This window comes from Anthonomus grandis, chromosome 14 (genome assembly GCF_022605725.1).
Source record: "Anthonomus grandis grandis chromosome 14, icAntGran1.3, whole genome shotgun sequence".
NCBI lineage: Eukaryota > Metazoa > Arthropoda > Insecta > Coleoptera > Curculionidae > Anthonomus > Anthonomus grandis.
In genome coordinates, this window is record NC_065559.1 from 13,693,839 (window position 1) to 13,708,055 (window position 14,217).

General features: G+C 34.1%; 1 protein-coding gene across 1 annotated transcript in view; it reads right to left on the reverse strand.

Moving 5' to 3' along the window:
- The window catches only part of LOC126744650 (mediator of RNA polymerase II transcription subunit 16), a 64,011-nt gene continuing 49,794 nt past the window's right edge, over positions 1–14,217 (reverse strand). Inside the window, exons 12-14 of the mRNA XM_050452160.1 lie at positions 10,555–10,664; positions 10,271–10,479; positions 1–217 (exon numbers count right to left, since the gene is read on the reverse strand). Of these exons, the coding sequence (XP_050308117.1) occupies positions 178–217; positions 10,271–10,479; positions 10,555–10,664 (359 nt within the window). The 3' untranslated portion in view covers positions 1–177. The remainder of the gene's footprint in view (positions 218–10,270; positions 10,480–10,554; positions 10,665–14,217) is intronic.

Consider the following 14,217-nt stretch of genomic DNA (forward strand, 5'->3'; position numbering starts at 1 on the left):
TTATGAAATATACTATATTAAAAACATAATTTAAAATATCTATTACATTCATGTCTATAACAACACGAATCAATGCAATGTTTATTCTAAAACATCATGATTTCTCCATCAATCTTTTTTTAAAGATTTTATAACGTGAAATTAATTATATATATTGTATATAATTTACATCCCAACTTAAGTTGCACAAATTTGCAGTTTCCATTGTCCACCACACCTGGAAATAAAAAATCCATTTTAATCATTTTTCTTAATAAAGACTGTTTTAAACTACTAATAAAAAGGGAGAAAAAATAATCTTTTTTTTTTGAAGAGGAAACCATTAAAAAAACTGGATTTCGTTCATAAATCATGGTCCGATTAAAAGACGGTCGGTTTGTGAAAAGTGAAAAGCAGTATGTGGGTACTGCTCGGCAGCGGTGTTCTGTGACCTATCCAAGGCGTTTGATTATGTGGATCATGGAATACTGCTGGCCGACCCCGGTAGCACCGTGGGCAAAGCGTTCACGATGCAATCGTGTGGTCTCGGGTTCGAATCCCGGCATGGGCATGGTTGTTTGTCTTATGAAAACAAAACATTGTGGTTCGGAACCCACGTTAAACTGTAGGTCCATAAACAACAATATTGGGCGGCCGTCGAAATACGACGCGAGTCCATTGTATTTGAGGAAGAAGAAGAAGGAATACTGCTGGCAAAGCTTGAGAAATATGACTTCCGGGGTGCACCTTATGCTTGGCTCAAATCATATCTTGAGGGCCGTTTTTATACTGTATGCATCTCGGGTAAAAAAATCATCTTTGACAGCCATTAGATGCGGAGTTCCACAGGGCTCTGTTTTAGTGCCGATATTATTTCTTCTCTATATAACTGACCTAGCTCACCTCAACACCTCTGGGAATTTTTCTCTTTTGGCAAATGACACTCTGATTCTTTGGCAAGAAGGGGATATAGAGGATTTAAAGCCTGGAAGTTTTTGAAAATCCTAATTGACAGGAAACTGCATTTTGAGGAACACATAATGTGTTTAAGCAAGAAAGTTTCATCAGCATGTTTTGCGGTAAGCGCAATTAGATTTCTTATGAACATCAACCAAAGAGAAAGTTGAAGACCACATTTTGTGACTCAAAGAATTCTAACCTTAGCATCTCTTTTTATTTTGAAACCATGTTCTTTAATTTTAAAGAATCGCGTTCAGCTTCAGGGTTCCTACCACTTACTATGATACTCGCTAAAATTTTAATCTGCCATTGCCATTGCCTAAAACAACGATTGTTAGGCGGTCTTTGATTTACGAGGGGCCAAAATTACATAGCCATTTGCCAATTGGCCTCAGAACCATTAAAAATTTTGAGATTTTTCACCGATTACTAAAAAGGGCTCTTTTAAATCAAACATACTATTGCATTGAGGCCTTCTATCCGGATGACCTTGTAATTATTTGATAGATGGTGACTAATGTCCAAGCCTTTTTGCAATATTTCAAACATTTTGTGTTAATGTATAATAATTTTTTTTATATATGTTTTTATGTTAAATTTTAAGTATTTTGCTTTTTATGTATTTATGTATTTAATACTTTTTTATTTTTAGATATAGGCGTAGGGCTTTGTCAATAAAAATATATATTTTTTAGACAAATAAAGCACTTTTGACTTTGAGCCTACAAATCGCCAATCAGTGATGAAAATGCTTTTAATGGGGCTACTAAATATTAATAGATCACTAATTTGCCATTAATTTGGGCTGCTTTTCATTAAAAAAAAAGGAAATTTAGATTTTTCTCGGGGACTAACAAAGATAGGAAAAAATTTAAAAATTCGAGTTTTTTGTAATTTTTTATTACGCACAAAAAAGTTTTGGGCACATTTTGTGAACAATTGCGTAGTTCGTGAGATATTGACGCGAATAAGTTCCGTGGCGCGATAGGAACGGGGAAGGTGGGAATTAGACTCGGAGCGGCGTCCACTGGCTCACAGCTCCCTGCCTGATTCCCCCTCGGACCTCCGACTCCCGATTGGGCTTTTCATCTCGGTTTGGCTGATGCCTTTTCCAGCTGCTCATTTAACTTTGTTGGAGATGCCACGATTTCCGGCGCTTCTTACAAATCACTAAATTTTTAAGCAGATAAGGACACTTAAGTTGGCGAGTGAATGTACAAGTGAATATTCGAAGGGTTGAAGGAAATGCGAGTGGAGTAATTCAGCGAGCTGAAGTAAGTAATTCGACTTTCAATTTACTGTCTTACTCTTGTTGGCTATGAGTAGAGAAAACTGTAGCTGACATTTTTAACAATCTAATGCTAAATAACCGCGCATTCGAGTCCATCGGACCAATTATTCCTCAATTTTTGTTTTAATTAAATTTTTCTCATATTTTTTCAGCACAATGATGAAAGAGATAAAATTGGCGAAATGAAATCCCCGAGCTGTCCAGATATTTATTAACAAAAGTTTACAATGCGAGGATGGGAAATTGATTGGCTGGATAAAAAAAAATTTAGATTTTAGATTAAGACTTTATTGCCATGAAAAGTGCCGGTTATGGCATCTGCTTGGGTGCAAGGTTCCTCCGGAACCCACACATAGGGGCAAAAGTGCCAGCACGAGAGGGACACAAGTACTGTGCTGTGCACACACTACCGGAATTTATAAAAATACTTGGCGAAGATGCTCCGCATAGGCAAACTTTTTGCAATGCAATTAAGAAAAAGTACGGAGAGGAAGTAGAGTGTTCTAGAAACTAGAAAGTGTTCTAGAGTGGTAAGAAAGAAATTTCAATTTTTTTAAAGAGTTTCCACAGTTTTAACCTTCGGCAAAGGTTAAAACATTCATAAAGGAACAAATCAAGTTAGCATTGCATTCCGCTTCGGAAATTATGTTAAATAAAATCAACGATATGAAATTTAAGCCAGAATTCTATCCACCGTCCAATTCTTTTGCAAAAATTTAACGCCCGCATTACCAGATATGTAATCATATTTTTTTGCAAACTTTCCTAAAATTCAACCCAGAATAAGCACGATATGATCTCGGACTGCTATCTTATCTTCACCCACGAAAATTATTTTTAACACTACTCCTGTCTCTGTTGGTACCACACTATCCGCAAAAAGACAGGTTCGAAGGATGCTGGATGGACGCCCCACTTTTCATTGCGTAACAATTTGTACTCCCGAACACTACGTATCATACGTAGTATGTAGGGAAGGTTAAGACATTGCTCAAAATGAGTGGACGGAGTTCCATCCAACGTTATTATGGGCGAAATACTCCGCGGACAACACCGACGTGGCGAGGTTTCATGGAGAGATGTTCAAGACTGGAAAATTTAGAGCAGTCCGCTACTTCTTGTAAAGAATTTATTAAAAAACCACCATCTAGTATGACAGCGATCGACACAGCTCTAGAAATCACGCGATAAAGGAAACTGAAAAAACTGGACCGAGATATACTTTCCTATAATTTGTACATGAAATGTTGTGACATCGTCGCTGGCCTGAAATTACCACAAGTAATGGTTCGTTTATGGGGATTTCATTTGTTAACATCATTTTTCCGTGCGATAGGTGTCGTTATGGTAGGTAGCAGTCTGGAAGCATTGTGAAAGCCTGCCTACGCCAGTGAGTCTATTAAAAAATGATGGACGCCAAACAACTTTGCTCGATCCTTTGAGGGCACACATATTAACGCTTACAGCTTCGGGGATAATGATTTGCGAAAATATCGAGGAGATGGAGTTCAGAAAGACATTCACTTCGATCCTGAAATGTTGGGAGGAGAGTTTTCCTGACTTCAGAGATTGTGCTGCAGATGAAACTTTTTTATGCCAAATTAGAAAAACTAAAGAGCAACTTCCAACTTTTGGTTGCAATATTTCGAAACGGTGTATATTTTTTTGCATCTTATCGAAGCTGAACAATTGGGGAAGTGGGAGCTTGTGCGCACATATAGCTGTCAGAGTTGCCCAAGAAATTTTTCCATACTGGCATTAAAAAACTTTTAAAAAGGTGAATGAAATGTGTAACTAGTGAGGGAAACTAGCTAAAAAAACTGTAAAATTTTTCCGATAGTAAATAAACGAGAAAAACGCGTTTTTGTGAAATAAGTTATAGTTATAAGAAATAAGTAATTTTTTCTTTTGCTTGCATTTTATTGATTTGTTGTGTTTGTAGTAAAAATTTTTTAGAAATTTGGCACAAATTGGGCCCCAAATTTTTTTGTGCGTAATAAAATTACAAAAAAATAGGATTTTCAAATTTTCCTCTATCTTAGTTGGCTCCCAAGAAAAGTCTAATTTTCAAATTCAAATTCAAAACATTTATTTGCCAATATCAAAAATTACAAAACAGTTATACTTATGATGTAAGTGAACTTATCAAATAGCAATGCATCTCGATTATAAAAAAAATATAATTTATTTATATTTATGTACACAGGGCAGGGGTAGCCAGCGACTGAATCAGGGAAGCGCAGGAGAGGAAACACATCCAATATATATGAATATAAATAATATGATACAGGTATATCTTGTTAAATGCGAAACGAAAATGTAAGTGAAGACTCGACCCAGTACAGCTATATGAATATGACACAACCTGAATGAAAAGAGACTGGAAAAAAGTCCTATTGACATTCATTTCAATACATAGTTAATTATTAGGCATCATACTGTGACTGCATAAGCATATTTCTTATGTACTTCTTATACTTATAAAGAGAATAATCTTTAACACAATGAGGCAAATTGTTCCACAAAGAACTGCAACGTAACTAAATGATTTTTGAAAAGCTGCTGTTGTATGCTGAGGAACCCTAAAAATATTAAACCGCCTGGTATTATGGTTGTGTTCATACACATTGAAAAGTTTTCTTAGATATGGTGGGTTTCCCGACTTTAAAATTCTGTATATGAAAGAGTACATGTGATATTTGCGTCGATTTGACATTGAAAGAATAAAATGATTGTTAAGATATGGGGTAATATGATTTCTGTAGCAAATATTAAAGGAAAAACGCATACAGGAATTCTGAACTTTTTGAATAGAAGATGAGACTGCCGAAGTAATTGCATCATTGTAGATTACATCACCATAATCAAACAATGATAATATTAAAGAGTTGCACAAAAAATACTTGGTTTCACTCAGTAAGTGACGCTTTAGATTATTTAAATATTTTAAGCGCATATAAGCAGTGGCAATTTTTTTGTTTATGTGGGCTGAAAAAGACAAAGTATTATCAAAAATAATACCCAAATTCTTTGCTTCATTAACCACCGGTACTACTGTATTGTCAATTTTAACCACAATGTCTTGAGAAATATGTTCTATTTTATTTCTATTGGATCTTAGAAATAAGAGACACGATTTTGAAGGGTTTAGTTTCAAATTATGAGCCTTAGCATATATATGTAAATTATTTAAGTCGGAATTAAATTGTGTTTGTGAGTGTCGTAAGGAGTTTAATGAGAACGATGTATAAATCTGAGAATCATCTGCGTATTGTTGTAGTTTTGAATAAGATTTATTAGAAATTTAATTTAGCTAGCAGCATATCATGATTTAGAGTGTCAAATGCCTTACTAAAGTCCAGCAAACATACGGCTGTTACTTGTTTCTGTTCTTCATAGTGCCTGATATCATTCATAAGATTTACCAGACAAGTAGATGTACTAAAATGTTTCCTAAACCCGGATTGACATTCAGGTATAATTTTATAGGAATTTGAAAATGCAGTAATTTGATTATACATGTGTCTCTCTAGAACCTTAGACAAAACTGGTAAAATACTAATAGAGCGTAGATCTTTAGCTTCTTTAGGGTTTGAGACTTTTGCAAATGGTTTAATAATCTTAATGTCTTAGTAATAATCTTAGTAATAATGGCCTTTTTCCACAAGTCTGGAAATTTATTTTCTAAGATGCAGGAATAAATAATATTGAGTAGCGGTTTGCTACAAAATGGAAAACAAACAACAACATCTCTTATTGCTATTCCATCATGACCTACTGAATTAGTACCAATTGATGCTATAATATCTTTTAAAGTGGTCTCATCCATAAGATTAAAATTTAGTGAATTGGGGAAATTAAGAGCTTTATTCTTTTGATAAAAGGAATTTTTTTCTTTGCAAGTACTGTCATTCAATTTATTAGAAGTAGCAAAGAAGTCATTAAGTACATTTGCTTCAGGTGCATAATGCGGCAGGTATATTGTAATCATTTTTTCTTTGTATAATATTTAACTTCTTTACTGTATCCCAAAAGGGCTTTCCAGAAGTTTTAGATAATTTGCAAAAATAAGCATTTTTCTCGCGTATGATAACGTGTTTAGTAAAATTTTTTAAATTAAGATAGTACTGGAGACAGTTACCACTTTTAGTTTTCAGATATTTTTTCTGTGCTTTGTCTCTTAGTTTTATAAGTAGTTTAATGTTATCGGTTATCCATGGAGTAAAAGGCTTACTTTTATTATTTTTCTTTAATTTTGTAGGTGCAAATTTGTCAATTAAATATTTGATATTTGAATTAAAAATGTTTAACTTTTTATCTATATTAGGAGAATAATTTCGTCCCATGGTAAGAGGCTAGCAGCATAATCAAAGGCATCTCGATTATTAGAAATATTACTGTGGTCTCGACATCCAAAATATTTGGCTTTAATTTTTTCTGTACTAAAATTAAAAATAGCATAAATAAGACAATGATCAGAAATCACAGTTGAAATTGGTTGAGTCACAGCTTTTAACGGAGAGCACTTTACTGGTTATTATCACATCTAATACTAACATTATACCTCTATACACATACCTCTAACACTGGTCATATGACTCGCCAGGTTAACGATTTTCCCTTACCAATCCCTACATCCTCCCTCACCAAGAACTCACTTATATACCTTAGCAAAAAAATTTACAACCATGTTCCTCTATGTATCACACAAATTTTAGAAGTTACGAGATTCAAAAAGGAATTAAAATCACTTTTATTATCCAGGGCATATTATAGCCTTGACGATTTTTTTAATGATACCTTTTAACCTGTGCTCTGACATCATTTTAGTGTTTTAGTTTTGTTTCCTGTTAAATAATTTAATTTACTTCTTCTAAATTCTGTTTTATTGACAGCTTTACTTATTTTTTAATGAAATTTATCAAAAAGATGCTTTTTTTTTCTCAATCTGTTTTGTTATGATTAATTTTGGTAATGTGTGTAAATTTTATGGTAAAGTGTTTTAGATGTTATGTTTGTTTGAAATTTGAAATTTAAAGTGAATTTGGAATTTTTTAGTTTTTAGGATGCTTGTACACAAGATTTTGTTGTCTTACGTAATATAGCACATTTTCTTTCTTTCTTAATAGACTACAAGAATTATTGCGCAAGCAAAATCGGGTAGGTTCTGTAATTATCTGATTTAAATCAAATCTATTTATAAGACAACTTATCCTAGTCAAATAGTTTGAGGGTTTAAGAAAGTCCACATTAAAATCACCGGTATAAACAACTTTATCATAAAAAGGCACCATTAGGGATAACAAATTTTCAACAAAATCCAGAAACAAATCGACGTCACTGGAAGGCGGGCGATATAGGGATACAACAAGAACACTTTGCTTTTTTAATTTAAGTTTTAAACCCATGAATTCACAGGTGTGTGAGACAATATCTAAGTCTATATGTTCGTATTGCAACTGCGACTTGATATACATTCCCACGCCGCCCTCCCCCCCCTTCCAATAACCCTGTCCAGGGTTATCCGTAAGGGCAAAAATGTCAAATTTATAATCATGTAAATAATTTTGAAGTTCGTAAAATCCAGTATTTAGGGAACGGACATTGAGGTGTCCAATTGTAAAACATTGTGGGCCATAAATACCGCTGCACCGGGTCACCGAAATGGCATTATTATCAGCCATGATCTAAGCAAATGATTTCCCCCGCGCCCCGAAGATCATCGAAACCATCCCGCATTGCCAACTGTGTATTGAACCTTGTAGATAAAAACATAAAATATAAAAAATAACAACCTAGTACCAGAGAGATATAATTGACTTTATGTAAAGAATAGAATAAAATATGTGTTACACCCCACTATAATGTAGGTATCGCATCCAGAATAAGAAAACAAACAAATTTAAATAAATTCCCAATTAATTAATTACTAAAGAAATTGATTTACGAATTAACATTATTCAATCATTCTTATAATTAGGTATAACTATAGAATACAATTAGTTATGGAGAAACCATACTAATAAATAAAAAAAAAATTAGATTCTCACAAATAATCTCAGCTATAACCCAACATCAACATAAATATACCTTGTTAATTAGGACAATAAGTAGGACGATTCGTGGTCAACATTGCTGTCATCCGGAACCAACCTATTATGCTCCATTAAGCTGTCAAGTTTATCCATATTGTTTACAAACACTTTAGCACCGCCATGAAGCACAATCACTCTTCCTTGCCATGTCCAGCAGGAATTCTTATAAAGACCGCGAGCTCTCTTAAAAATGCTTAAGTTTTCACTCGTAAGAAGTTCTGAAATCATTATCTTTGAACCTTTTAAGTTTCTCTTTAGATAGAATACCCGATCGCGAACCCACCACTGAACAAAACTAACAACAGGTCTCGGTGTTTTCGCAGTCGAATTCTTACTTCCCAATCGGTAGCAGAAATTGATATTGGATTTTTTAACTGGAATGCCGATTTTCGTGGTCAATAATAGAACGATGGCCTCGCTGATATTTTGTGTTTTCTCGTCAACGCCATGTACGAGTAATGTGTTGTTGTTGGCAGACATCTTGGACCTGAAGCCTCGGTCTTAATTAATTCAACTTCTCGTTTAATAATTTTCTGTTTTTATTTTTTTTTTAATAGAAAACAGCACAAATTAATGGAAAATTAGTAATATACCGTTATTTAGTAGCCCCATTCCAAACATTTTCGCCACTCATTGGCGATTTGTAGCCAGCTCTTCACTTTTTACAAACCGACCGTCATTTCATCGGACTAAAATGTGTATTTTTTTCTTTTTTTAAAATACCTTTTTCTCGGGTTTTATATCTATAATAAATACCAAAAGAGGCAAATAGCAATTAACTAAAATTATAGCACTTACTATCCTGATTATCATATTAACAAAATTTGCTGATGGTAGCTAAATAGTTTAGTCGCAAACTTCAATTTTTATGGCCTTCTTTACTGACCAAGTCAACTTTTTAAGGACTTTCGTTATTCATTTTCAAAACCATTTATAGCCAGAAGAAGATCTTCATGGAATTGTGGGAATCTATGTTCACGAGAAGGTATAATCGGAAATTTATTAATTGGTCCTATCTTTTTTACCTCGCACACTTTGTGGAGTATGCACAACAGCGCCTCTGCGCACTTTCGATTTTGGCTAGAGAGTATTTAAGTCAAATATATCAAAATAAGTAAATAGGACGGGGTGGTCATCAGTCTTGGTCCCTTGGTCCCCTATATCCTCTGTCCTTAACAGCCTCGGTTTTTTGGGCTAGTGCAGGGCAACAAAGTGTTAGGCCGGGTAGGATTAATAGCCAATGGGGTAAGCACAATAAGTTTATTACAAGTTAAGATGAACTCATGAGTGAAAGCTGGGCGAACCCCAGGAAGGGAAAGAAATCCTATTCCCTTGCCGTTCTTTTAATTTTATTTTCTGGCTGAATGGTTAGCAGTACAAAAAAATTTATCATAAAATCAATCATGAAATGATAATAAAGATAACTAAAAGACAATTAAATCCGCGTTATATTTACCTTTCAGGAGTAAAACTGTACAACTTACAAGTGCAAAGTTAGAAGGCGCCAAACTCACAATAATTTACTTCTCAGTTTTTCTTTACAATTTGAAATTAGTCAATTGCAGTGAATTTAGTCTAAGATGGGTATATTTTTTTCAATCGCATTTTTTGAAATGATTCTTTTTTTTTTAACTTTGTTGTCCCCTAACTTTTTACCTATTAGTCACATATCTTGGCTCCGAGAGGAGAAATTGAAGAAAATTTAATTACTTTTCATTTTTTCTACGCAACTCATGGTTAGCCAAAATATCAAATACATAGTTCTCCAAAAAATGGGGAGTGTTTAAGCTTTCCTTATTGACCACTAACTACTGACCAAAAAATATATTTTTTTTAAATTTTAGGAAGCCCAGATTTAGTGTACTATGGTTATAACTGATGTATTTTTACTAAAAGCTTTGTTACTAAACGTCAAAAACTTCGAATAAAGTCTAAAAATACTTACTGGCAAGATTGCAGCCATCTTTGATCCCAAGCTCGAATAGCAGCCGTTCTGGTAACTGGTGTTGTACCCGCAGTCGCACCACATCTCACGCACTGTTTATAAGCCCGTGGTTTTTTCCCTAAGTACAAGTGTCTGATAGAATCAATAGTTTGGTTGACATTCGAGTCACAAGGGATTGCCAGACAGTCTGGTTCTGTATTAAACTCGAGCTAAAAAATATAAATGAATTGTAATAAATTATTTATATGAATCTAAAAATTTAATTTGCCTTTAATAAATCTTACCTGAAGTGGCAAAATGATTTGCGATAACTGAGAAGAAGCTAATGCTGTCCTAGTATTAATTGGTTGCATTTGCTGAACTTGCACCTGGCTCGGTAATAAACAACAATCATCTGAAGCATTATTTAAATCAAGTTAGTTATTTAAAACACAAAATGTGTTATTTTTTAGTTCAAATTTGTGTTTATTTTAAATATAAATATTAATTATTCTTTTATATATTTAGGCAGACCTATAGTGAACTTTATTGAAATGGTGAATTATGAACTTATCATAGGATCAGTATGGCAACCAACACTATAGAAAATATACAACCAAAATGCACAACTTATACCGGGTGGTGCGTCGCCGAGCGGGACATAGGAAATCCCATGTAAATTTTAGCTTTAATTAACCAATAGCAGTATCTGAAATATTTTCAATTTATTTTCCCATCAAGCCTATCTGGTCCATTTCAACCATTAAACCTATTGTTAGTAAATTCGAGTCCACAGACATTGCAATAAATAATTGTAAATGTTTAACTTAGAAGATCGAAAATAGACCCGAAAAAAGAGAGAACAGAACTCTTAATATTTTACTACGTGTGGAAAAATAAAATAAAATAACATAAAATACAATAACTGTTTTTAAAATAATAGAGAATTACATAAAACATCAATTAATCAAATGTTCAAACAACCCCCCATTAACAGCTAAACAATATCCTAACCGATCATAAAATTCATTTCTAACGCATTATGGGCCGAGCAACCATCCATTTGGTACCAGATCATTTGATCTTCCTGAACAACTTCTTCCAAGAGGTCTGGGGGGGTCCAATTTGATTTTGAAATAAGTCCAAATGGGTTTCAGCCGTTCATGTTCATTTTCTTAGCTACATTACCGGCAATTCTGAACATTTGGTTCATTGTTGAGGGTAAATGTACATTCATCGGTAAAACAAATATTTCTTAAAAAATTCCTATCATTATTTGCTCTTTCCATCATTTCAAAACACAATGCCATCCTTCGCTCATCATTCATCTCCTTCCTACAGCTCTTGATGTTTTTTTTCGAATTTATACGAATAATATTTGTGTTTTTTTAAAGTGCGCAATATCGTTGTATGATGTTTATTTAACTCTTGCCCAAGAACCCTTGTACTAACCATCTTGTTTTCCTCCACACTCAGTAGAATATTAAGATCTCTGTTCTCTCTTTCTTCGATATCCTGAGTTGAACATTTACAATTATTTATTACGGTACCTTTGGACTCGAACTTATTGACAATACGTTTAATAGTTAAAATGGACGGAATGGGCTTGGTGGGGAAATAAACTGAAAACATTTCAGATACTGCTCTAAAACTGCTTCCCGCATAATGCCACTTAATTATGGCTATTTTTTTCGTCGATTGAATAATTCATACTTGTTTTCAAATATCGACTGTCACTGATTTATTGACACTTTTCCTCACGTCAGTGATAATATTCATTTTACTGGTGCCCGTTTGGTTTTACCTGAACCGAAAATTTGCAATTGAAAATGGGTTTTCCTATGTTCCGCTTGGCGACGCACCACCCGGTATATACAGGGTATTCAGTTAACGGGCGTACACTATCTATATCTCAAGAACCCTTGACCGCAGCCAATTATGGAAAAAACATAAAAATGACAATGAGGAATCGAATCAAAAATAATTATTATAATTTAACTTTGTAAAGTGGCCGTAAGAGGGAATGTTAAAAAAAAACAAATTGAAAATTTGACCAAAATTACTAAATTTTACATAAGTTTAATAACGCCATTGGAAAGCTGAGTAAATTTTCTATGGATTTCGGTTAAGCCAAATTTTCATTGGATAAATTAAGGGCGGAGAAATAAATTAATGTTGTCATATTTAACACACTATATCTTGTATACTTATAAACCAATATTAATGAACATGAGGTGTCATACGAAAGATAATTTAGAACAGGTAAGAAGATCACGAACAAAATTCTCAGAAAAATTAGTCAGTTATTTGATGGGTTGACGAGAAAGCAGTTTCAATTTCCGCCACGGATATGCTGTTTATAGCCGTTCTAATTCTAATAATAATACGTTTTGTAGACGAGATATTTTACTCTTCACTGTAAATAAAAATCGAGACAAGCCAAGTCTGGAGACCTGGCAAAAAGGAAATAAACCTCCTCTTCCATGGTACAATCGAGAACTGCTGGTCTAGGCGGTGACGCACCTGGTCCGCAAAATGAGCAGGATACCTATCGTGTTGAAATAATAACTTTCTTTTTGTTGGGAGCGTCACTTTTTCTAATAATTTTGGGATATCATTAATTTGAAATTGAAGGTATAATTGACCATTTAGAGTTCTCACAAAGATAAAAGGGTCAATAATCTTTCCTTCAAATATTACGCACCATATATTCACCGTCCAACGATGTTAATGATCAACTTCACGCATCCCGTGAGAATTATTAGCACACCAGTAATGCATGTTATGCAGGTGTACTGTACCCTTGCTAGCAAATGAGGCTTCATCTGTGCATAGGACTTTATCCGAAAAACGGCAATCGCCTCTTATCATGTTAAGAAACCAATGATAATAAATTCAGCGGTTGTCGAAATCCGCGAAGCAAAACAATATGATATAATGCATATTAAAATTCACCAAAACTTTTTGAATGGACCCAGCTGAAAGTCCTAAACCTCTGGAAATTTCGCGAATACTAGCATGAATATATAAGCTAAAACGTTTATGATATTCGTCTCATTTCTGACTCTGCGATACCTTATTTGAGCCGAAGTTTCAATTATAGTTTAAAAATATTTGTTGACGATTCCTCGTTGCTATTTTATTATATATTTTTTCCTAATTGGCACCCTTACCTGAACTACCTATTAGAGGCCTATACAACGAGCTTTTAGTTTTATTTTATTACATTTTTCATATACAGGGTATTTTGTTTATTTTGTTTGTGTACATAGGGTGATATTTTGTTGTGAAAAATAATCCACAGCATTAAGATCGTTCTTGGCGCTCATTCAATGGTATCTCTTCTTCCTATCCAGCGGTTTGGAAAAACTTCACTCAAATAGTGACGCACGTTTTGGGCGTACTGAGGCAGAGCATTATCCTGCTGAACCACATTCGATCATCATGAAGATGTGCTTCTGCTTGATGAGGAAATAAAGCAGTCAAAGCTGGCATAAGCTCTTGTTGCAAAAAATTAAAATATGTGGTGCCATTTAAGTTAGCTGGAAGGTATATTGGGCCCATGACTTGGTCGCCAATTATGCCTGCCCAAACATTACATTTTTGCGGACGTGTTTCTCGTATCCAGTGTGGGTGTCCTGTAGACCAATATCGACAGTTCTGTATACTGATTTTCCATTGAGTGCAAAAGTACACTCATCTGTAAAAAGAATCCAATCCAAATCTGCTAAATGCTGATCAAGTGCATTCATCATTACTTCATAAAACTGAAGACGGCGCAGCGGTCCGGATCATCTTCTAGTGAATCTTGTACGTATTGCATCTTATAAAGACGCATTTGACATGATTTTACTTTAATAGAGACGTATGGCTTATGTTGCAGTCTCTTGCAACCTGTCGAACTGGAGTATTAGGATTTTCTTGAAGAATCAGTAAAACATTTTATTGCGTCTCTTCATCCATTACTC